Consider the following 26,412-nt stretch of genomic DNA (forward strand, 5'->3'; position numbering starts at 1 on the left):
ATCAAACTTTGGATTTCTTAGGCTACAACTAAGCATTACAAAAACACCAAGTTGTAAGTTTTAGGCAATTATTAGAATAAAGGTTCTGAATATATATCCTTTTACATCACACAGCATATTCTATAACTTTCAGAGGGTTTAGAAGCAATTGTCCCAAAATAGTCAAGTAGATAACATTTAACAAGATACCTAAAATAAGCAGTTAACTCTGTGCAAGATTTGAGTGCCCTATATGGTAGCAAAGTGCCACACAATGGTTAGAAAATGACAGGAAGCACAGGACACAAGAAAGCACACCTGTGCCCGAAGAACAGACAATGGAGCTGGTACACGTGTGGAGGCAGGCCAGCTACCATGTGGTGAGGGGTGGGGAACGTCCTTGTCTCCTCTTCCAGGAACCTTGCCTCTGGGCTCTCAGCTCCAGACCGCCTGTGCAGAGACTCCCCACGCCCCCTCTCACCTGTTTATTAGTCTCACACTGCGTACCACAACCTGCAGCTGGCCTGCTGTGTGTGTGTGTGTGTACTTGCTGTATTGTCTCTGTTTCCCCTCTGCCGACCGGGAGCCCCAGGAGGGACGCGGAATTGTCTATTTGAGTCACTACTGTATCAGCAGCATCTAGCACCTGGCCTGGGATGTAGGAGGTCCTTAATGAAAGATGAATGAATTCCAAAGATGTAGTCTGTTCTTCTCTATGGAGCTACAAAAGGGAGCTGCTTACAGTCAGGCTCATGCATCTTTTTGGGCAACTCTGCCTCCCATCAAATGAAGGTATTACGGTTCGGCTAGGTCTTGTCCCCTCCCTGGCTTTTGTACGGCGCCACTGCTGAACTGCCTTTGGCTCAGGGAGCCCGCATACATCAAGAATCAGGCCACCTGAGCCCGTCTTACAGCTCCAGCAGGCCAAGGGACTACTGCTACCAGGGGAACTGCTGAGGAAACGCGGGGGGACTAACAAATGACTTCAGATGGCTGAGCGACATCAAAGATGCCACTACTATTACCTGTCTTGTTAAAAAAAAAACAAAAACAAAGGCCAATTTTTTAAAATGGGAGATGGGGAACAGAACACAAAAGCAAGAAAAACAACACTGGTAATTAGAGGGACATTTCTCAGCTCTTCCTGGGGGCAAGGTTTTGGCTGGGATCCTCACTGTTGTCACGGCATCCACATGACATTATGGCAACATGGAAATGACCAGGGCAGAGGAAAAATACAGGGGAAAGATATTTAGGGAACAATATAAAGACTATTAAGACTTTTGCACAGTTTTTTTCCTGAGCGTGGAGATATTTTTAACAACGCTCGGCTGCCCTGGAAACGCTACCACTGAGAGTCCTGGATGCCCACGGCTGTTTATGTTGGATGGCGGTGCCCACTCTGACCGGGGTGGGGGGGGGGGGCGGCGCGCCTGGCCCACTCCACCCAGCTCCTCCTGTGAAGGTAGTGAAGCAGCATTGCCATAATTCCAGTATCGTTCAGTTTAGTGCATGTCCTTGTGTTTATGGCCTCCACAGGCCGTCTAAAAATCTATGATAAAATTTGGTCCCTTCCCAAGCCCGACAATCCACGCTGGTCGTTAGGTGTAAGTGCAAGTTACCGTGCAAATCATCAGAACTTTCCCCTGCCCCATTTCAGTTTGATACAGCTCTCATTTAGTTATGAGTGTAACTTGGCAAAGTTTTTTTGCTTTTTTTTTTTTTTTTTTTTAAAGGGAGAGGGGAAGGAAGGAAGAGAGGGAGAGAAACATCGATGCGAGAGAAAGACATCGACTGGTTGTCTTTAGTATGCACCCCAACCAGGGACCAGACCTGCAACCCAGGCATGTGCCCTGACCAGGAATTGAGCCCACAACCTTTTGGTCTGTGGGACGATGCCCAGCCAGCTGAGCCACTCTGGCCAGGGCCAAAGATTTTTTTTATAACCACAAAAGTAAAGCTGCTACCATACTATGGCATTAAGAATCAAACTTCCAAAAATGCAAATGAATAAATTAAGGACATATTGGTAAGGCTTTCTTTTTAGGAGATCAGTATAGCATCCAAAAATTCCGTTTTCTTTTTCTTCCCGGATCTACCTGTTTCCCAATGACCTGAAGTAGTTTCTCCAAGCCCCACTGAAAATTAAACCAAGAATGAAAAGTTGGCACACAGACAGTTACTAGCACTTAAAGGATACCCTTCCCAGTCATCATTTTGCCAGGCAGCCAAGAGATTGGGCTGTTTTTCTCTAAAAAGATGCAGCAGCCTAACCATGAGCATAGAACTGGAAGAGAAACATCTTTTCAGTTAGGATTCCCTGAAACCTAACTTCAGACAGTGTGAGCAAGCCGGGGACTTCTGGGAAATACACGCAGCAGACACAGCCATCTGGCGCGTGACAATCAGAAATGGGTGGCTCTTTGGCAGCACTGGGCTCCTCACCAATGGCATGCCGGTCTGTCGGTTAGGAATCTAAGTCTATCCTTCTACATACGTGTGAGCGAGACCGCCACTATCTGTAGACTTCTAATTCAAAGGAGAGAACTGATGGGCAAAGACGAGTTGAGGGGACCCAGAAAGAGCCGGTGTGACGTTAACTTGGGGCCTGGGCAGAGCCATGTGGGGTGGCTGCAGCTAAGTCTCTTCTCCAAGACCCAGTGTGGCCATCTTAAAGCAGAGTAGCAACCAGCGCACAGAGTTGTGAATATTCAAAGAAGACTTTAGCGGGACAGAGCCCAGCCCGGGGCTCACCATGGAGCAGCTGTTCAGAAGAAGCATTCCTATATTTGACTCAGAAAAGTGTAATTTCCCCTCCCAAATTTTGAAGTCATTTCGGCATCCCGTACTAAAGCAGTGAACTTAATGACAAATAAGCTAACAGCTCTTGATGACATGTAAAACACCCAGAACACAAAATCCTCATGTATGCCTTCACATACACCAATGTGAAGGGTGGCAGACGCCTCCGAGAAGCACTACCCTGAATGCCTGGAAAGACGCATCACTCTAGTTATCTAGCACTGTCTAAAACCGGTTCTAAAACTCACATAGCCCAATACTTTGGGCCCCAAATACACTGCCTATTTGTCTCTTTTGGACCAAAGAGAAATTAAAATGAGTGAGACCGTCAGTTCTAAGCCCCTGAGGGTACCTGGGTATGTTGATGATGTACCCACATCAAAACAGAACAGAACTGGTAACATGCAGGATCTCCGCAATGTGATACTTCTGGATATTTTGAGAACTAAGTGGTGATCAATTTCAAAACAAAACAAAACAAAACACACAGCTCATTTCAATGCCTAGTCAGGGCCGTCCAACCTGTGGCTCACAAGCTGCATGCAGCCCAGGATGGCTGTGAATACAGCGCAACACAAAATCGTAAATTTACTTGAAACATAAGGAGATTTTTTTGTGTGTGATTACGCATCGCAATATATTTAATGTGTGGCCTAAGAGAACTCTTCTTCTTCCAGCGTGGCCCAGAGACTCCAAAAGGCTGGACACCCCCCACTAGATCTAACAGGCAAAGAAGCATGTGGAAGGCTGAAGAGATAAGAGTCCCTCCACCTGTTTTAAATTCACCCTTGGCCTTGGTGCCTCAGAGCTGCAATTCCCCCTCACTGCTCTGCATTTTGTTCACACTTCTGTTCGCCTTGGAGACGTAAGAAACCTTACTTGCAGTCGAAGCATGGATTTCAGTGTCTCATGGGGTGGCGGGGGTGGGGGTGGGGGTGGGTTGGAAGGTATGAGATCCAACTTGGCCAACAACTTCAAACGACTGGCCAATCCAGGTGACCCAGACTCTCCGGGCCCAGACCAAGCTCTTTGTTTTGGGTTAGGCTGGTGGCAGGGTCCCCTGGCTGTGGTGGGCCCACATTGTCAGCTTGTTGCTTCTTACCCAAAAGAGGATCTTGTTACAAAGAGAAGCTGGAAATTTCTTTGCACACAAGCAGAGACATGGCGGCCCTGCAAAGGCCCCAGGGTAAGGATTAAAGAAAAACAAAATAGAAACCCTTCCATCTCTAATTAGGGTCTTCATTTGCCAAAGTGCCATTCCCCAGCAGGAGGATTTACATTCAGGCCGTTGCTTGGAGTTACTTGGAAAACGTCTCCCAGCAGGTTGGTTCCTTGGTTCAGGCTCCTTTGAGCCAACAGTTTCTGGTTACTTGGAGGAGAGCTGCCTGCATATTGTTTTAACTGGCCTGGCTTCTGCAGCCAGCTTAGCTGTGTGAACAATCTCCCATTCAGAATTCAAAGATAAAAGCACAGTTTGGTTGAAAAATCTTTTTAAAAAAAACTTGGGAATTATAGGTTTTGGAGCTAGCATTATTTCTCTCACACACAAGAGTGTTTTTCCCCCTCCGCCTTGGTTCTATGCCAGAAAAGGCTGCATCCTGGAGCCCAGCCAGCCGCCAGCCCCTACTTCCTCGCCATTCATACCGTGGGGCTGGTGGCAGCTGGCCATGGAGGCGGACAGGAGCTCCCTGGTTGTAAGAGGTTGACCACAGAAGAGTGTAGTCAGCTTGCTGGACCCCTGTGGCCAGCCTAGGGAACCTTCTGTGCAGTTACCATTCTTTGTATCCATCCCAGCACATCTTCTAAAATACCAAGTCCCGAGAGCCTGGCCTAGGAAGCAAGATTTCTCTTCCTTTCTGGAATTCTCAGGACAACAGTATAGTATAAATCAGACTTAGCAGTAAGATATGTTTGTGTAACCTTCTGTATGTTAGGTGAAAATGAATTAAGGTGCATACACAAACAAGAGAAAAGAGACACAGAAAGAAAAAAAATAGAGAAATTGAACTTTATTAAGACGAAAAACTTTTGTTTCTTCAAAGGACACTACCAACAGACTAAAAAGGGACCCATGGAATGGCAGAAAGCATTTGTAAGGGATCAGATAAGGGATTAATATATCGGATAAGGGATTATTATCCAGAATGTATAGAGAACTCCTACAACTCAACAACAAAAAAGGAAACGGCTCAATCAAAAAATGGGCTAAGGACTTCAATAGTCCTTCTCCAAAGAAGATATACAAATGAGTACACGAAAAGATGTTCAACATCTCTAATGATTAGGGAAATGCAAATCAAGACCACAATGAGAAACGACCTCGAATCCCTTAAGATGGCTATTATATATAACACACACACACAGAAACGGAAAACAAGAAGCCCTGAGAGGACGCAGGGGAACTACAACCCTTTTAGACTGTTGGTGGGAATGTAAAATGGTGCAACTGTTGTGGAAAACGGTACGGTGATTCCTCAAAGAATTAAGCACGAATCACCGTATGACCCAGCAATTCCATTTCTGGGTGTACCCCCAAAAGAACCTCAAATAGGATCCTGAAGAGACATTTGTGTACCTGTGTTCATAGTTGTATTACTCACAACAGGCAAAAAAAAGGTGGAAACAAGCCAAAATGTCCATTGATAGATCAATGCACAAACGAGCGTAATATACATATACAACGGGATGTTCTTTAACCACGAAAGGAAGGAAATGCTGATACGTGCCACAGCATGGACGGACTTTGAAGACAGTATGCTAAGTGAAAAGTATACGAAAGGACAAATACATGATTCCACTTATGTGAAGTACTTAGAGTAGTCAAATCCATAGAGACAGAGAGTAGATGGGGGTTGCCAGGGGCTGGGGGAAGTGGGGAGTAGGGACTGGTGTTGAACGAGTATGGACTCTTAGCTGGAGAGGAGGAAAAAGTTCTGGATACAGACTGTGGTGATGGTTGTACAACAACGTGAATGCACTCAATGCCACAGAACCGTACGCCAGCAAATGCTTAAATTGGTAACTTTCACGTTATTGGAGGAGAGGATTCAGGGTGAAAAGAATTAGTGCCGCAGAGAAAGGAAATTAGAGCCCTATTTGTGTTTTATGTCAGCAAGTTCCACCAAGCACCACTTTAGTTCATTCATGTAAAAATTCTCCTTGATTTTACATTTTAAGGTTTCCAACGTATTAAGTTTCATTCCTCTCCTTTACTTAAATTACCATAGAACAGCAATATTGATGACCTGTCCAACCTGGCAATTTATTTCTGGGCCTAAGCACATCCTGTTCCCTCTGCTGGAAACCTACTCTACCCACACCCCCACCCCCGCACACTTCTCTTTTGCGCACCTCTTGATGTATTATTCCCTGGAAATGCCTTCCCTACTAAGGGGATCTTCTCTTGCCCTCTAAAATGACGAGGCCCACTCCAGTCGTGCTTTCTGACTGGCCCTGGGACACACCAGGTGTTACTGCTGCTCCTGCTGGCCCTTCTCCTGGAATTTCCCCCTCCATCCCTTCCCTACCCCAAATCCTCCCTCCCTCCCTCCCTCCCTCCCTCCCTTCCTTTCTCTCCCTCTCTCTCCCTCTCCCTCTCCCTTTCTGGCATCATGCTTTATTAATAGTAATGCTTCTTAAAGGTTTATGTGCATGTTGACAATTTTGGTTTCTTTTCACCAACGGTCCAGCAAATCATATTTAGTAAAACCGTGAAACACTATAAGTTTGATGTAATGAATGCCATAATACCCAAATACTATATAAAAATGTAATCTCATTTATGAACGTCAACTGATATTGTAATGTTGCTAATAAAGATAAGAAAAATATTGCCAGAGCTTTGAAAAATTACCTTGGCCAACTTGTAGAAGGTTCTATACTAAATAAACCATATATTATATATTATACATAAAATATTACCTTATATGTAAAGTAGGATAACTATTAATATTTCTGTTATTTATCAGTCTATTATTAATTAGCTCAGTAAACCCTTTTTATAATGGAATAAAAGGTACATTTTGGCCAAAATGTTATTTGTTTCTCATGTCCCATGTTAATGAGGCTTACTGTCCAGCCAAAATTTTCCCAACCCACCCATTCTTGCAAGTTCAGTTTCATCTCCTCTGTGAAGCCTTCCTGGCTAACACACTATCTGTCCAGGAAGACTTTCGGGACAAAGTGATGTCTAAGCAAAGACCTGAAGGAGTCCCATCCGGATTCTCTGCCCGAGTTGGCCCTGTAGTACCTGGGAGGGTATTTAACATCCTCTACGTGTCAATACTTTAAATTACAATAACTGAATAAACGTTCTTGGTTAACCAAAAAGATTAATTGGCTACCTAGATTATCACAGCAACAGAACCTGGACAAACAAAAGAACTCAAGTGAAGAATCAACTGTAAGTAGTGGAGACCTCCAACTTCCCTAATCCTTTTATTATAGCTACCAACAAAGATAATCGTTGGTGTAACTGGTGAAAAACCTATAACCTTCTTCTGAATTATTCAAGTCAAGAGCCGTCACCAGCGTCCTCTCTGCCTGGCACAGATCTGAAGCAGATCCAGGCTTTCCCATGTCCTTCCCCATTAAATTCCGTCCCAAGAACACAGAGAGAAAACGATGCTCATTCATTCAGCCTCGCAGAGCTATGTCCGAGTTAGGCCTGACGCTGGGGAGAAAGGAAAGAAATAAAACCCAAAAGATTCAAGTGAATCAGAATCCTAAGCCCCTCTTTCCCAGTGACATGACACGTGCCTGACACTTAAGCCAAAGTAAATCATGCCACCATTAATTTCTTCATGTTAAATTAAAGAATCTCAAGAGAGTTAGCTCAGAACACGGAATGTACAAAACCATCACCTCCAGGGACAGCACACTCCGGGCGATGGGCAAACGTGTGCTCAGAGGACTCCATATCCATGGCCTGGTGCTCGCAAACGCGTGGCCACGGTGCCCTAGCTAACCCCTAATAGTTCATGGTCTTCAACTCCCAAAGTAAGAATATAATTTGGAGCATGTACTCTGCCCACCAAATGGGACACAGCGGTGATAATATCCGAATCTAGAAAAATTGTGCCATCCTCCTACATCCTTCCTCATCGTCTGAGCATACAAATGAGAGCAGTGCCATTTCAGACAGTTTTGTTCAAGGGAAGAACTAGAGTTTTTGCAGAAATGGCAAATGTACAAAAGAAAAGGAGGTGACATGACCAGCATATTACAAAAGGGAGATTGGTAGCAAATTCACTGAAGAAACATTCAATTTCCCATATGTATAAATTACGTGTATGTTATATATATGCTCTCCATATATATATGGTATATATGTGCTCTCTGTAGTTCAATAAGCTCAAAGTAGAAATTAGCATCTTAAGCTCCACAAAGAGGGGTAAGCTGTTCAAAGGATTTCCACCTTTTTAATTCCAGCATCACCGTGTAGCAGTCCCCCAAGATCATTAAACCACCAGTTCTTTCTCTCCAATGAGACGTGAGGTTCCACTCCTCTGCATTACTCAAGAAGCAAAACCACACTTCAGATCTGGTGGGCGACTGTTCAGGCGCTCGCTCCTCTAGCAGACACCCTGGAGGAGTGCACAGATACCACCACGCTCAGGACCCCAGCTCCCGTGACAGGAAGCAGTGCCACCTGCCTCAATTCCATCCTCTGCTGGCCCGAAAGACAGCTCCAGCTAAGAAAGTCCCACATGGCCTCTGGGTCCCACTACCTTCCCCAGTCCAAGTCTTCCTCTTCCTTCCCCTTTCCCACCCCAGACGAGGCCACCTCTTTTCCTGTAAGGAGCCTGGGCTTTGTTTGCTCTTTTCTTCAATTGCAGAAAGGCTCCCAAACTCTCACCAACCTATAACCCCAATATCCCACCCAACTCTGCAAGGGGGCACATGAGACTCCTGTGCCATCAAGTGCATTCCTATGTGTGCCTGCTCTGTGCACATCCATGCACTTTGCTGAAAGGTATGCCTGTGAGGTTTCACAGCCTCGCTCAGCAGAGGCAAGGTTTTCTTCCTGGCAGGCAAGGGTCAGAGGCCTGGCTCCCAGGAGCCGCTTATTGTGTGGCCGCCTGGGGCAGGCAGAGGCAGCGCTGGGAGGGGAAAGGTTCCCTTTGAAGCACATGGTGCTAAGAGCTTCCCAGTGACCATGGAAACAGGCGCAGTGGGTTCCCAGCCTGAGAACCAGGGAGAGCAGCCATGATTCAAACACAAAACACACACAGGGTCTGAAAACCAAAGACAGGAGGGGCTGGGGTGAGGGGCAGGCAGTCCAGGCTGGCAGGAACTGAGCGGCTCCCTGGTAGGAAAATCCGGCCAATGAAGCTGAGCAGGTTCACGGGGTTTCCTTTTCATTCCCGAGGCTTTCTTCTAGCTCCCGTCATTGCCCCTCGGGTCCTATTCAGCACCTCATCAGATCAGTAGAGCCGGGCCTTTGGCTGGCCTGCTGTCGGCAGGGCCTGGAACCAGGCGGGAGGTGATCAAAGGAACCGCCAGTGCAGCCGCCACCCTCCTCCCCTCCTCCCCGCCTGCCTGCTCACCCGCCTCGGATGAGGCCCTGCCAAGGTGATCCAGTGGAAGCCACTGGGGGAGGGCAAGGAGGAGAGGCAGCTTTTATGTCTGCCTTTCTGCTAGAAGAGACACAAAGCACAGCTTGAACGGAGACATGCCACTAGAAGGTCAGAACTCCCTCCTTCTGGGATGTGGTGCCATTTCAGACTAGTGCCATTTCTGTTCCCAAACTAGGCAGTGGAGAAGACACCTAGTCTTGCCTGCTTGGAGTATACATGGATGCCCACACCCTAAGTCCCAAAGACTAACGCCCCTGTGAATGCTGCTTCCAGGCCTCTTTCATAGCTGCCCACCTCCCAACCCTCACTAAAAAAAGTAATCTGAGATCTTGTGCCCCATTTCTTCAGGCTCCAATTTAAAGAGAAGAAAGCTATCTGGAATTTTTTCAGCAAGGAAGAGGAAGCGATGTGATTAGAGTCTGTTAAGGAGGAAAGATTTTCCACTTACTGATGAGTATCTGTTCTCTCGGTCGGACTGAATCAAAGTCCGACAGTGTCCTGTCAGGCATAGGGCCAGGACCAGTGAGAGAAGTGAGTGAGCCCACTTCTGGGCCGGGCCTTGCTGCCACCAGGGAGCAGGGCAGGCTTCGACCTTGACCAGCATCTCTTGAAGAAGGCAGTGTTTGGACAGGCCTGTAATTCGAGAAGCCCATTAGGTGCATTCTCCCTTTCTTACCTTTGTTGGGCTGCCAAAATATTTACTTGACTTCTTAACTCTAAATCTCTGAAACACACCTGCATTGCCTAAAACAGGCAATTTTCTTATTTTCTTGTATTCAGAGAAGAGAGCCCAACCTCAGCAAAGATGACAATTGCACAGAGGGATAAAGAGGGTAGGGCCTGGTAAGAGATGCAGCTTTGTGTAATACAACCACTTCTTAAGAGATGGGTGTATATACTACATTTGTCTCTTATTTTGGCGGCGGGGGGGGGGGGGGGGCGGGGGCGAGTTGGTTTGCAAGGCAGTGTGGACAGTTGAAAGTAATTCTACAGGTAATCCTTTTGCAAAAACAAGACATTCTTGACCTTCAGGGAAGAGTCCATTTCTATGCCAAGTAAAAATTCTGTGTGGCAGCCAACTGCATTTATTTATTTAACACAATCATGACATAAAAGCTATTGCACAGTAATACCAGCAGACAGAGTAAAGACTATATAATAGGAAAAATGGGGTGCTCAAGCAAGGGTTTTATAGGAATTTCAAATGATATAAATGGCCACAAACAACTGCACCCCCCCCCCCCCCAATGCTTCAGGCACCATGAAAAAGAACTTGGGAGAACAGTCTCAGGTCTAGCAAGTGGGAAGCCGCTGCACAACCATTTCCCATTGCCACATGCGCCTACCAGCTCCCGTCTCTGCCAGGAGCTTTCTGAAGCACACACTTGCAAGCTGAGTGGCCCAAAGTCAGACCTTCCAGACAGGCTGTGGTTTGTGGGTAGAACTCAGCAGAAGGTCCCTGTACTGCCTGTTGGTGCTCTTCTTAGGAGTACAGCATACTGGTCAATGACCTTCATTCCCAAAGACACCTAGACCCCCTTCTGAGAATAAAGGCCTGGTCATCAGTTAAGGGAATTATTTTCAGTCGGGTGCTCATCAGCAAACCTTTGAAAGAAAACTTATTTTGGAAACAGTTTCCAGATCTTGACTATACTAAAATGGAATCTTTGAGCTGTTAACTTTTCAAAGGTGCTGAAAATGCTGCAGGGGTAGAGGCCTTACTGACAGCTGTCACTCACCTACACCCTTTCTGTAGCATTTCAAAAATGGCTCCTCTCTTACCTGTGTTTTGATGGGCTGCCTTGTCTTCCCTACTGAGGCCTGACGGAATACAACCTTAAGCCCATAAGAAATCGGGCCCCTAAGGCTGGTCAGCAGGAGCATCTACATTCATGGGTACTTGCTGGGATTCTAGAAGTTCTTCCAGAACCATCATTAGCTAAAAAAAGGAGGAGGATGGGGCAGTACCTCTGCTGTTTTTCCATATTTTTAACTTAGCCATTCAGCTACTGAGCTGGAACCAAAGAGTTAGGACCACTGGCATGTCTAGAGATCTACCATTCTCCTGGCACAAGATACGTTGGAGAGTGTTGTGGCTCAGACGTCACAGGTGCAATCAAGGGGCCTGGGAAGGCAGATCAGGGCTGGGACCAGCAATAAAGGGAGGCCAATGCTTCCTGGCCCTTGGTTAATTTAAAGTCAACTTTCCGCTTCTGGAGGGAAAGAGAGAATAAATCGTTCAATACAAATCCCAGAAGGGCCTTAAATATATGACCATGTAAAATACCATAAGAAGGACTACTAGCGGGTCTCAGTGAAAGAATGAGTTTTCCAATGGTTTCTTAGATAGGACACCAACAGCACAAGCAACCCAAGAAAAAATAGATCAACTGGTCTTCATCAAATTGCAAAGTTTTGTGCTGCAAAGGACACCATCAAGAAAGTGAAACGAAAACCCACAGAATGAGAGAAATAATTTGCAAATCATATGTCTGATAAGAGACGTGTATCTATATATGAAGAACTCACAACTCAATGATAAAAAGATAAATTACAGATTAAAAGATGAGCAAAGGATCTGAAAAGATATTTCTCCAAAGAAGATAAAGTTTCAATAAGCATATGCAAAGATGCTCAACATCATCATCCATCAGAGAAATGAAAATCAAAACCACAATGAGATACCATTTCACACACACGACTAGCATGGATGTAATAAAAAAGATTTATGATGACAAGTGCCAGAGAGATGCGGAGAAATCACACACTGCTGGTGTTCATGTAGAATGCACGGTCACTTTGGAAAACAGCTTGACCTCCTTCAAAAGGTTATACATAGAATTACTATATGACCCAGAAAACCTACATCTACACAAAAATCTCATATGCAAATGTTTACAGAAGCATTATTCTTAAAAACCAAAAGTGGAAACAATCTAAATGTCCATCAACTGATAAATAAACCAAGTAATACACACCTCCCAATGGATATTTGGCAATAAAAAATAACGTAGTGACACATGCTTTTGTGACACAAGGAACATAGATGAACCTTGAAAACATTATGCTAAGCAAAAGAAACCAGATACAAAGGACCACATATTGTATTATTCCTTCACATGCAATGTCCAGAATGGAGTGAAGATGACTGCTAACAGGTAAGGGGTTTCTTTTGGTGGTGATGGAAATGTTCATGTATCTGATAAGGAACTTGTATCTATAATATATAAGGAATATGAAAATGTTATAAAATTGATTGAGAGAGGGTTGCACAATTCTATGAATATATTAAAACCACTATACGCTTTTTGTGTTAGTTAGGAAAAATATGTTAATGCTATAAATTTTGGGTATACCTTTAAAATTAGGGCTATAAAAAGTTAGGATTCTATCAATTGAAACTTAAAAAAAAACATTAAAAAAATCTACTGTTTACCAATGACCAAGAAAGCTTTTGAAGCTAAACACTTCAAAATTCTATTTCTAAAATTCAAGCTAGGGAAACAAAAGTTCCTCGCATATTCCACATTCTTTTCTCTGAGGTTCATTTAAGAGCTGATACTCTTGTGAAAATCTCTCAGCAACAGGTTAAGGTGTAATGGTGAAGACCCAGTGCCTTTGCACATCCCAAAATACGGCCCACGTTCTTAAGGCTGACTAGAACTTCACTTTATCCAGCAGTGCTTGGAACAATTAGAATGTGTTGAAATGCTTTTAGTGTTTTTATAACTTGCAAAAAATGATGCAGAATTTAAAGTATTTCAGTAGCCCAAAGGAACTGTTTACACTGCCTCGAACTTAAAACAGAGCACAAAAAGCACTGGTCGGAACACAGAGCCCAACGTTTGATTTGGAAAACAAGATCACCAAAGCAGAAGGCTGCCTTTTATCAAAGAAAATATGAGGCTTTTTAGAAAGAAGATAAACACAGAAGACAGAACAAGGATAAGAAATTGCATTTTTCTGCACTCTGAGATGGTCTTGTAACCAAGGAGGGCAGACAGGATCTTGCCAACATCCCCATTGTTCCTACTTCTGTGCCCAGAGGGAAATTTCTGCCTAGGCTGGGGGTGTGCCACTCAGACACAAGTGTGACTCAAGTCCTTTAAAATGTGCTACCATCAAGCCTGGTGTGCAGGTGTTCCAGGGGCTTGGTATATTGTAAGCCAATAAATTACACACAGTCCCTGTCAAGACAGTCCCCCAAATCTGAAGCGTCCATGGACGTGGCCAGAAACGCTCTCGAGTGACAGACCATTCATTTGGGTTAATTCATGCACATGGCATGTGCAAGGCCCCTCTATCTGAGAGAAGATGGGACTTTGGGGCTTGTGTCCAGGTAAGAGATTCAGTTCACCCAACTCAGGACTGATACTATATGTATTATGATGACTTAACGTGTTAGCTTCTAACTTCTTCATACTTCAAGATGGCCTCTCAAAGGCAGACAAGGCCATTGGCTAATTCTGATGGGCTTTTCCGCTGGCCTGTCACACCATTCCTAGTTTCCCTAGGACAGCCTCATGTGTGGCCCTTGCTCTGCTGAGAGTCCGGTTCAATCAGCAAGGACAATGGCCAGAAGGAATACTGTGGGCCAGGATTCCCCCGGTCCGGGGAGGTGGCCAGTAGCCTGTGCTCCTTGGGTTAGCAGATGAATTATTTGTTCTGTTCACTTACTCTATCTTATAAACTCACTTAAGCCTCTCAGTGGATTTCAAATAATGGTTTTGGTTAGCCTTTTAGAGCTGAGAATGTCTCAGATCTAGTAAAAAAAAAAAAAAAAAAAAGAAAAGAAAAGAAAAAAAAAGCTTAATATAGCCTTTTAACCAAAAGGTTCTTGGGAGGTTTAAGTATAGAAAAGAAAGGCATCAAATTAAAAAGTTTGTGATTTTCAAATCAGACACATGACCTCAGAAGAGAAGTGGTATTCCCTAAGTTTTCCTTTTTCCATTTATATCAAGTCAACTTTCCTCCTGATCTGATTTCTTCTAAAGTTCCTTTCTTGCTTTCCTTTTTAACCAAACATGGGAAGTATTTACCCAAGTGTTCCTTAAAATAAATCTGAAGAGGCTTCCAAACTTCCCCTCCAACAAGAAACTCGTCTCAACTCACCTTAGAAAAAAGGTTTCCATCTGCTTAGTAGGAGCATATTTACAGAGTGGAGCAATTGCTATTTGTTGAGTATTTACACATTCCAAGAACTAGACACGCATTATATATTTAATTATCACAACTATCCTTACAGAGGAGGAGAGAAATGGAAGCAACGAGAGCTTAACTGGCCCAAAGTTACCCAGCTAAGCCCAAAGCAGAGGGGTTATCATTTGTATCTAGGCCACATGACTCCAAGATCTGGGCTCTCTGTACTCCTCGCGTGGAAACACGAGCGTGCCCTAACACTGATCACGCACTTCAACAGAATATACCACAGAGGCTGCCACGAGCTTGTCATTACACTGGAGGGCAGTGGGGCAGAGAAGGGAATGCAGGAGGAAAGAAGTGGAATTGAAGGTCTTCTTAGGGAGGTAAGACTTATATGCCGGGGTAAGACAGGATTTCTCAGCTGCAATACTACTGACATTTGGGGCCAGATAACTCTCTGTTGTGATGCTGAGCAGCATCCCTGGCCTCCACTCACTAGATGCCAGCAGCAGTCCCACCCCCTCCTGGGTATTTTTGTCTGAAGACCAAAAATGTCTCTAGACATTGCCAAATGTCCCCTGGGCTTGGGAGGGAAGGATGGTGGGGCAGAAGACGGGGAGCAAAGTGCCCCCAGTTGAGAACCACTGCAGTCAGAGGACTCGGATCATGTGACTGGTGGAGGTTTGACGCAGTGAAGTGTCTCAAGCACAGGGTGCTCCCAGGGATCCCACAGCAATGAGCTGCAGTCACAGTGCCCTGTGTTCAGGTATGAGGCAAACACCAACCCCACTGCCCCGGCGGGAGGCAGCCAATGCCCATGATGTGAGCAGCGGCCTCTGAGACCCTGCGACCCTAGTCGCCGCCTTCTCCCTTTTCCCACAGCAAGTCAGAATCCAGGGTTTCAGTCCCACCATCCCTCTTGAGACGAGAATCTCATACCCAGGAGTGTTAAGCTGGGCTCAGCATAAGGACCAGGACACTCCGGTATCACAGGAAATGAACATCTGTGACCAGAAACTCAAATGAGAATGGCACGCTAAAGGAAAGCTCCTCTCCAACTCCACAGCTACATGGCTCGTAACTCAGCAGCTTTACCCAAGTTCCCACGAGCTCCTGCCTTAAGTAAGGGCCATCCATCAGCCCTGTTCAGGAAGGCCAAGGCTGAAGGTTGTATAGCCAGGCAAGCGTCAAAGATACTAAGGCATTCCTCACCTAAGTTCTTCAAATTCATTGTTTGGTTATTTGTTGTTAAATGAGGAAAACAGCAACTCATTAGCTTTATTCAAATTACTAACACTTCAGAACCAACAATCTTTTGGCTCCAATACTGCAGAACAGAGTCATTTCATGACAACACGTTCACCTTATTTCCTCTATTGTCCCCTAGTTTCTGCTCATTTCCACTAACTTTAGAACAAGGTTTCTCACTCTGCCAAGCTCTATGAGATGATCTTAGAGCAGGGACACAATGCCAGCGTGGTGCACTCGGATCTCTGGTCGACTTTCGCATTCTCAAAGTTCAAGAACCCCAAAACACTCTGCTTCTGTGGGCTGTATCTATTGATATTTTTTCATATTAGGAGTTAAAACTGGAAAATCTTTACAACACAGAATATATAAGCACACATTCCATTAGCTGTCAGAGAAATGAAGTCACCACACAAAATGAGGCCTCTGGAAAACGCCACTGCATACTTGTTAGAGAACGAAAGGGAGGAAGGCACGAGCCACCCAAATGTTGTAACACCGGCTCTGACCTGGTGGGCCTCCCTGGGAAGGGTCTTGAGGATCCCTGAGGGTCCCCTTACCACACATTGGGAACCACTGTGCCACAGTAACACTTGCGCCATGATTTTACTCATCATTATGGGGTGACAGTCCCCTTTCTAGATTGTTCCTGAGTCCTTTGCTGCCTTTAAACACCAACTATTGCTTATCACTGTATTTCATCTCAGTTTCTGGTTCACATTTGGTGAAGAAATTCAAACATCTTTGGACTGCAGTTAGTGTCAATTTTCCTGTTTTCTACTGTCATGGAAAGAGAATACAAATAAAATTCTGTTTTTCCTTTACTCATATTCTCTATTTTGGCTGTTCTTCTTTGAAAGATAAGTAAGAAGTTTTCCTGGTCATAGTCGGAGGTGCAAAGGGAGATGTGGCCTCTGCCCCCGCTGCTACTGTAACACATCTTATGGGACAAAGACTTTGCTTTCCGCCGGGCCTCCACAGAGCCAGTCATCATTCATGATGAGACTACGCTCCATTTCTACTAACAAAATGCTCATTAAAAAATAATAATACCCACTAGCACCCTGACTGGTGTGGCTCACTTGGCTGGGCATCATCCCGCACAGCGAAAGGTCACCGGTTCTATTCCCAGTCAGGGCACGTGCCTGGGTTGTGTGTTTGGTCCCTGGATGGAGTGTGTAGGAGAGGCAACTGATCAATGTTTATTTCTCGTATTGATGTTTCTCTCCCTCTTTCTCCCTCTGTTCCCCTCTCTCTAAAAATAAATAAATAAAATCTTAAAAAAAAAACCCAACAACCCACTAGCCATCAAACTCCATATACTTATTGTAAAATGATTTCTTTCCTTTTTCATTATTGTGGTAAAATACATATAATATTTACCACCCTAACCATTTTTAACAGTAGCATTAAGTCCATTCATATTATCGTGCAATCATCGCCACCACCCAACTCCAGAACTTTTTCCTCTTCCTCACCTGAAACTTTACATCCATTACACACTAACTGCCCCCCTCCTCTGTGCCCCACACGAGGCCCTGGCGACCACCGTTCCATTTCCTGTCTCTGTGGATTTGACTCCTTAAGTCCTAGCACTCTGAGCACCAAAAGAAACTGAAGGGTAATAAGGCAGGGAGAGAGAAAGGAAGAGAGGATGGCAAGAGTTGTTACTTTATTCAATGCTTTCAATTGTGCCAGAAACAACCACCAATTCTCGACACACGAGCTCCTTTAGGTGCTGTTCCCATCTAAGCAGGCAGACATGCAGGAGTTAAGGGGCTGCTCCCAGTCTCACAGCTTAAAGGGTTGTAACTGAGGTTCTAACTCAGGTTAGTTTGATGTCTAGACCCACGTGTTAACCTTACATCACATGTTCCCTCTCCTCACCACCACCCTGAAAAAATAAAATCCCTTTGACTCTGTTTTCTGTCTTCCAGTCCTTCTGGTTACCAGAGTCTTGACCCATTCTTTGTGAAGTTACCCAGACTCTGACGGCTGGATGTGGGCTGCTGAAGTGAGTGTGAACTAAGGGTCCGACGCCCCACCAGCCTCTCACCCCCGGGTTTCATGCCGCTCATTAGAAGAGCCAGGATTACGGACCAGCTCTCCTGCCTAAGCATTTCACCTTTGCCTAAATGTGAAACAGAAAAAGGGCAGATGAGGAGAGTGGGGCATCTGCAGGCAAACACCAGGTGCCCTTGACTTGGGCCTCACCAAAGCATTTAAAACAACTGGCGAGTCCATTCAGGTCCTGGGAACATCCAGCAGCAAAAAGGAATATCCCCCTCTCCAACTAGCCTCGCGGGCACTGCCAAATGAACATTTCCAAAACTGGAGGGACCGTATGGCACCTGTTCCTTTGTCAGAAACCTTCGGTGGTTCCCAGCTACATGAGGGATGAAGACCAAACTCCTTAATCTGAAAGGCCCTTCTTTCCCTAGCAACTTTCAACACCCCTTGAAGAACGCCTTGCCCCCTTTCTCTCTGCCTGGTTCCTGGAGATGATTCCCACATCTCACCCTGTCCCACACAAGCGCCTCTCTGTCAACCCCGCCCGGGCCCCGCAGCCAGGTGGACTCACTTCTCCTCTCACTTCTCCAACAGTGAGTGTCTGGGCCAGGGACTGACCCTCAGTTCAGGGCAAGAGGGTCTGACTCCTCACGGCATACATGAACCACGAGTCCCTTCCAACCGGAACCTCTCTGAAGGACTCAGGATAAACTGAGGACATCATCCACTGGCTTGGTGACTGGAAAGGACCGCTTAGGAGATGGTAGTTCAGCACTGAACAACCAGCGTTTCCCTGGAGAGTACATCTTCCTTGCACTCCCCACACATGGTTGGGCAGGAAGCTTCATTCCAGTGGGCTCCCAGCCTCAGATCACAGCTGACCAGACTAAACGTGGGCACCTGATGGGCCAACAAGTCCCTTTTCTGGAATCCTTTAGACTTGAAATCAAGAGTGCCAGGCCCAGGGATAATGGGGAGCTGTGTCTCCCACTAAGCAGATGGAGGGGTGGGGGGAATAAGGCAGATACACAAAGGAAAAGAGTGGGGGAGGGGCCAGTGGCACTGAGCCCCGGAGTCAGGTGTTCTAGACCCCTGATGCGGCCCAGACCCTCAGAGCACTGTAGCTCGGGTTGGGTTTCTATGAACAGTCTTATCCAAGCCAGTGACCACTGGAAAGCACTCGATTTTTATCTGGGAAAACCGATGAAGACAAAACGGAAGAGACTAACACCAATGAGGCAACCGAACAGTCTTCATCCCGGATCTCAGCTTAGCTACCTGGGAGCCATTCAATCCTAGGTTATGTAGAGAACGTCTCTGGGACTCAATTCCCATATTGCAAAATGAGAACCTGGACCCAATGTCAGAGTTGGTCTGACAATGAAGGGAGTCGCTGCAGACACCACTCCCAGCATGTGCAAGCAGCCAAGCCACCATGGCTGCTTTTCACTCTCACCGGGCCTTTACCCTGAGCCAGCTGTGTTAAGTGCCCCACAAACACCTTGCAGAGCCCCACCACAACGACAAAAGCAGCATAAGCCCCAACGAGAAGAGTAAGGCCCAAGAGCCAAAGTGACCTTTCCAAGGTCACTCTGCCAAAGTTAGATCTCTCTGACTTAAAATGCCCTGCCTTTTTGTCTTTTCATTAACTTCCTCACCATCCTCTAGGTACTGGAAAAAGCCAAGTCCATGCCTGTTGACCATCCTGTCTTTCAAGATCCTCCCTAGGACTCCACTCCATCGTGGGGTGTAAAAGGGCGGGGGCATGGAGGGTAATCTGCCTCGATATGAAATCTGGGCCAGGTGGGCTTTGTTAAAAACTCCAGCACATCGGATGAGTTCCCTGCCACAACTCTCCCTGAGGTTGACAGGCCACAGAAGTAGGCTCCTGCACTTTGGGGCCAGTTTAAGACCCTTACTTTCAAATGGCAAGCTGCTCAGAAACATCAATTTTATTCTGTTTTAATTTCCTAGGACTTAAACTGTCACAGGTAACGAAGTCTGTCTTTCGTTACTGCAATTCAAATCTCCCCAAACTAGAATATCAAGGGAAGGTTTTAAATATGATACAGAAGCTCAAAATATTAAAAGAACGAGTCGCCCAGAACAGTCTCTTCACATTCAGTGAAACAGAGGCCCCCAAAAGCTAAGATCTGCCCCGGGCCTGGGGTGAGGCAGGGCCCAGCCTGGTGCCCTGGCTGGCTGCCCATCTGTGGGGGGCTCACCCTCGTCACAACTCTGTCTCCTAGCTGATCCTACTGCCTGTCTGTTCCACCTCTTACAGAATCAAAAAGATTATGAGGAGGGGATCATAAATCACTTTTCTCTCCTGAGTTTACAGAGTTCCTTTTGGAGGAGTTCAAAAGCATTCAGTAATAAACCAAGGCGATGAGTTTATGTCTTTAAAAATGAAACTTTATTTGAACTCCTGGAGAGGCATTTACATTTTTTCAAATTTAGGACATTCCTCTCTTATTCCAACTTTTTGCCCCGTCGCATTTTTGGTGGGTGGGTGATGGCGGGGAGGGGGGGTTGTTTGTCTGTCCCTGCCCTATTCTCCCACAGGCTTTTCCGAATGCCTGAAAGACAAAGTCCTCTCTTCTATGGTTTTTAACAAGTCCCAACATCCATACAGAGAAGTCCCTCCCCCGCCCTCAACACTGACTTGGCTGCTTCTCCTTTTTGCTTCTCTCTCCACTGCCCACCTCGCCATAGCCACGCAGAGCAAAGCCATGTGACCTGCACGGGATCGGTCTACCACGAGGGCCGCTTTGCTTTCCTTTGCTCTAGTCTTTTGCCACTGCCCTTGGGGGCTCAAAAGGGAAGAAAACACAGTTAGCAAAGTTAATACAATTGAAGCTGAGAACTACACTTTAAGAAGATGAAAGAGAAAAGGTGGGAGGGGCGGGGGGGCGGTTTGTCTGACTTTGTGCACCTCTTGCACCAACCCAGCTTTTAAACAAATGCAAAACTGTCTCACCCAAGCATTTTTGCTAGCGATTTTACTCAGGTGTTAAGCCAAATTTCAGTAACTAACCGCATGTCAACACTGCCTGGCCACCACACAACCTTTCTAAATAGAAACACGGTGTGTGGGGGGTGGGGAGGCTGTTGCTTGTAAGCAACTTACAAGGAACACGCTTAGCTTCTGGGCCCCTACATTCAATAAATATGTAGTGAATGAATAAACCAAAGAAGTACTTAATGATTCAATATATACCTGGGTTTTTATTCCCCCTGGCTTCATAAGCCAGCAGGTCAAACCATAGAAAACTTTCCAAGTAAAACTACCACACGATTGTTCTAGGTAAAGGAGGAAACAATGGGCAAAGAAGAGTGTCGCTGGGGCCCTGCTGCAACCCGTTTATGGACACGACAGACACAAAGGGGGAGTCCCACCAACCTGGGAGAAAGCAAATTAAAACAAGCTGCTGAGCCCTGCAGAGCAGCAGCTTAAGTAAAGGAGAAAATGTATTAGGAGCATGCTACCCACAAGGAAAGAAAGCACTGTTCCCACAGGGTTTGGATGTAGCTGGCACTTCTCCGAGGAAAGCACTAAAATATTCTCAAGGGGGCCACTGACCTAGCATCATCAAGCAGTCTGGCCAACTATTTCAATGACGACGCATCAGCCTGGGCCGCCTGAAACACCTTGACTCAACTTTGTGAACTGTAAACCAAACAGGTAATAATAACTCCTGGGTTTGCTATTTCCTATAAAGGGGCAAAAGGACTGACAAGCGTTATGAAGCTACTTAGAAGACAAGTGGAAGGAAGAAAGAAAAAAAAAAATCACAGATTAGACCCATGAGGGTCTCCTGGGCCAGAAGTCTCTCAGGAGACACTGGATGGGCTACCTCCAAGGCTAGGAAAGGCTCTCTCCCAAGAAATCCTCAAGAGTCCAGGAACCAAGACCATATTTGTCCCAACTGTCTCCCCATGGTACGCAGAACAGTAATTTCTGAGAATATAAAAAAACATCCAGACAATGACACTATCCTTAGGAGATACCACCCTTCTTCCAATCAAAATTCTATTAACTTTCTCCAACCTTTCCCTTTCACAAAATGATCCATTTTAAAACAGGTTGTTACCTGTCATTTCAAGATTGCTGACAAATGGTTTTCCAAAATAAATTTATTTCTATCTTATGCTGAAGTCAGAGGTAATGCTGATACTCTTGGCTAAAAAAAGGTCTTTTTTAGTACTTCTCAATGGGAGGACAACCACCAATGGTAGCAGACATGTTTTGAGAGCTTATTCCGTGCTAGATGCTTGCCTCTCATCTCACCTCCTAACCATCCTATGAGGTAAGTTCTAATACAGGAGCATAATTGCTGTCTGCCATTCTGAAACCAAAAAAGCTCTAAGACCGAAAAGTTTTTCCATAGCTTACTTGGCGGCAAAACTTAATAGACATGAACTCATTTTGGAGGCAAAACTGTCCTGAACACGAAGCTATTTAGGTTTGAGTTAACCCATTAATGTGAATATCCATAAAGTTTGCTACCTAAACATGAATGTGTTTGATTACCAAGTACTGACCCAGATCTACTGGGAGGTACTTATAAAGTATGTACATTTTAATACCTTTCTAAACCCTCCAAGACTCAGAATTCAGAAACATCTGGCCCCAATGGTATAAGATAAAGTATTGCGAATCTATTATAAACCCATTTCACAGACAAGAAACTGAGAATCCTTGAGGGGAAGTACCTTGCTCAGGCCACAGAGTGGTCAAGAGGTGGAGGCGGCAGTCTCCACCAGAGTGCAAGCTGGTGGTACCATGGCGGGCTGTTGTAAGACATATCTCAGTGCTCAACCCACTTGGAGTCACAGGAAAGAACAGTGTGCTGGCCAGGATATTCTCTGTAACCAACTATTTGAGGAATTGAGGAAATGGGACAGTAGAGAACAACAGTCAGAACTGGAGAGACTCCAAAGGCCTAGTGCTTACCTTGCCCAGGACAGTGAGGCATGGTTTCGGGTCCAATTCTGGCTGTTCCAGCTTCACCACTCCTACCCAGCCATATTCATACAAGTCCTCTTCGTCATTGTTATTACACAGGCCCAGTGGGTGCATCTAGGAAACAAAAGGACAAGAAAACTTCAATTCACCGGCTGCAGATATGATTGACTCACACTGTGCATCTCAGACTCCACAGTTATATGGTGGGTCGGGGGTACATTTTCCAACCCATCGGGAATACCTGAGCACAATGTGCTGAGCACTGGGGAGAAAGCGACAGAGCCACAATAAATATATTTTATGAATGCTTTCTCAATGCTTTGTAAACAGTGGTCACCCAAGGTGGACGCCACCCTGAGGGATGTAGGGGGAAAAAGCATAGCACCCTGCAAATGCCAATCTAATTTGTTTGCTGTGCAATACCATAACATGAAGTAGCAGTTACAGAAATGACTAGGTAGGTGAGTACCCAAGACTATTTGACCTTAACAACACATCAACTTCAGCTCATGCAAGAGGACCTGAAAACACATTCGGGAATTTATAGAGACCACTAGAAATATGACAGAATCACCAGTATAATTAACAGGCTGTCTAAAGGCTATCCCTGGTTACTGGGAAACAGATTAAATTCTTTGAGGCTTTTTCAGAATTTGCAAAGCACAAAAGTCAAATATAGATAGAGGAGCATCGTCAAATTTTGCTAGTAAAAGCGCAGCCCACGGAAACCCGCAAACAGAATAACCTTAAGGTTTGTTCTGATACAACTGAGTTGTACCAGGCCCTAGACTGACTCCCTAATAACCATCTGAGAAGACGAAATCCTTACGGATAAACACAATTTACCAAGGTGTTAGTGAGCTCCTAAATAACTGGGAGAAATTTGTGTTTAGATTCATGGTATTTTAGAGACACATCCTAATCCCCAGAACCTGTGACTATGTTACCTTACATGGCACAAGAGACTACAGATGTGATTAAGTTTGAGTTGGAGAGGTTATTCTGGATTAACCGGGTGGGTCCAATGTAGTCACAAGTGTCCTTATAAGGGAAATAGGGAATCACGGAAACAGCAAGGAGATGGAGCAATGGGCTTTGAAGATGAAGGAGGGAGCCATGAGCCAACGAATATAGGCAGTAGGCCTCCAGAAGCTGAAAAAGACTGGAAATGGATTCTCCCTAGAGCCACCAGAGGAATGGTGCCATGCCAACCCATTTTTTACTTCTGACTTCCAGAATAGCAAAATCAGAGGAAAAAAATTTGTGTTGTTTTAAGCCACTAAGTTGTAGTAATTTGCTACAGCAGCAAATAGGAAACTAATACACCCTCCTTAACCCCCACTCATTTTACAGGAAGTTCAGGATAAGTAGTTTTTCCAAGACAACACAGCCAGCAAGTGGCTGCACCCAGAGGTAACCTGGATCGTGGATTCACAGTCCAGTGTCCTCTTGCTTTAACTGCTTAACTTTATTGTCCCTTCTTTCACGAGCTGGTCATCTGATGGGGAGAAAAGTCTAAGTAATAAATATTTTAAAAGTTGCCCACCAGCTCTAAATCCTGTGGCATTAGAGTGCAACATGAGTTTTGTACAGGAAGCAAGGGTTGCTAGAATGTCTTGGGGAGGCTTTGTGCAACCGCTGAAGCTTGAGATGAGCTTCAAACAAAGAGTTAGACTGGTTTGGTAAGGGAAAAAATGAGAGATGGCAGGCAGTCATTCCAAGCCTGGGGAGGAGAAGCTAAGGTCTTCAGGGGGAAGAGGAATGAGGCCAGCCTGATCAGTATGGAGGAGCACAAACTATACCAAAAAGGAAAGAACTGGGCTAGACAACTAAATAGGAATTTGGACACCAAGATAATAGCACAGATTCTTCCGAGGAAGAATGGCGCACTGAAAACAGTTTATTTTAGGCAGAGGGGTGGCACACTTTCTGGCAGTACTGGGCCTGGACTTGAGGCATCGATGGGTGAAGGAGTAAAGGGTGCAACCTGGAGAAGAGAGATCCTGGGCAATTCAATGGAACAACAAAGAGGCTGCACGAGCCCGTGAGGCAGATGAGCATAGGGTGCTACAAGGAGCATCCAACAGGGGTCTTTGGGGTGGATGAGAGATAATCACCCCATAGGAATTTCAATGAGACAGAGAGCCCTGGGACATCCAATTTCTACATGAGTCCTCAGGCTTGAAGAGTGTGCCCAAAGGACGGATGAGGGCCCTGCAGTGCAGTGGATGGCACAACCTTCCCGCCACCTGCCCCTGAAGAACTCAGCCCACGCTAGGATGTTCGATGGTTATTAAATGGTGAGCAGCTTGAAAAGTAGGCCTCACACTGGAGAGAGGATGGCTAAGGATAATAAGCCAATCATACCAACAGTTCAGCCACCTCTGACCTCCAGGAAAGGGCTCCCAGCCTGGCTCAAGTCAGCTTCCTGAAACCCCAGGTCGAGTCATGTCAAGGGTAACCACACTACTGACCCTCTTCTACGGTGTTCATGATAGTTTGAGCCTGGTCATATGCCTGGAGGTTTCCAGACAGAGAGTTGCTTTTCGTTACGTACACGTGTATGGGGTTTGCCCAATAGTAAGGAGCTGTGTTGGGGGAAGCAGAGGTTATCATGCAGTCTAAGACCCTGTATTTATATCAAAGAAGCCAGACACGAAAGACCATATATTGTATGATTTCACTGATACGGAATATCTAGAATAGACAAACCTATCGAGAGAGAAAGCAGATTAGTGTTTGCTGAGGCCAGGAGGATGGGCAAATAGGGAGAGACTGCTTAATGGGTACAGGGTTCCTCTTGGAGTGATGCGAATGTTCTGGAATTGGATGATGGTGACGGTTGCAGAATACTGTGAATCCACATCATGCCTCTGAATTGTATACTTCAACAACTAAAATGGTTGAAATGGTGAATTTTATATCAATTTTATTACAATTAAAAAGTTTTTAAGAAAGCATCCCAAGAGTCTCCTCAGAGCGACTGTCCTCAGCTAACAGGGGGATCTACAGCAGAGGACGATGAGGTTTCCACCCTTCCAGAGCCCAAGCCAATTACCGCAGCCCTTCTGGAAACAGTGTCCTGCAAGATGAAAAACAGGTTCTTGTACAAGTAAATAACTTGAGAAACTTCATAGGGATTCAGGATTTGTATTTAGAAATTAAAGGTCTGCAGAGGCTTAAGGTTTAAAAAACAAAAGGTTTTTAACCTTCATTAAAACCAGCATTTCCTACCTTTTGATTATAAGCCCGTTCGGTGTTTAATATGATCACGCTGTTTCATGGGACAGGCTTTGAGAAATGCATACACGCATGACGGAATAAACCCAAAGCAAATATGATTCAAACGCTGAACGCTCGTGACGCAAAGAATAAAGGCGATGGTGAAAGAGATGGAGGGACAGTTGAAGGCAGCCTGGGAGGGTGGGCAGGATGTGGAGAGAGGAGGAGGGGGATGATCAGAATGGGAACGAAGAGCAGGGGAAGCAGAAGGCAAGCCGAGGACTGGCGCTTTGTAGCCACAGGGAGGAGGAAGTTGGTCTGACTAGGCCGGAGGCTTCTGCTGTGAGGAGCAAAACTCGGGGCCACATTCAAGAGCATGTCCTTGAGTGTATAGAAATCTGAATGATGTAAGCCTCAAGCACACCTGCTGGTCCCTTCGAGTCTGTCAGGCCTGGTGCCCAG

At 45.5% G+C, this 26,412-nt stretch overlaps 1 protein-coding gene across 2 annotated transcripts in view; it reads right to left on the reverse strand.

Annotated features, from left to right (window-relative positions):
- The window catches only part of ZNRF3 (zinc and ring finger 3), a 173,338-nt gene that overhangs the window by 31,040 nt on the left and 115,886 nt on the right, over positions 1 to 26,412 (reverse strand). For both annotated transcript variants that reach the window (XM_045200657.3, XM_053927915.2), the window contains exon 2: positions 22,717 to 22,842. In XM_045200657.3, the coding sequence (XP_045056592.2) occupies positions 22,717 to 22,842 (126 nt within the window). The remainder of the gene's footprint in view (positions 1 to 22,716; positions 22,843 to 26,412) is intronic.

Source organism: Desmodus rotundus, chromosome 7 (genome assembly GCF_022682495.2).
Source record: "Desmodus rotundus isolate HL8 chromosome 7, HLdesRot8A.1, whole genome shotgun sequence".
Lineage (NCBI taxonomy): Eukaryota > Metazoa > Chordata > Mammalia > Chiroptera > Phyllostomidae > Desmodus > Desmodus rotundus.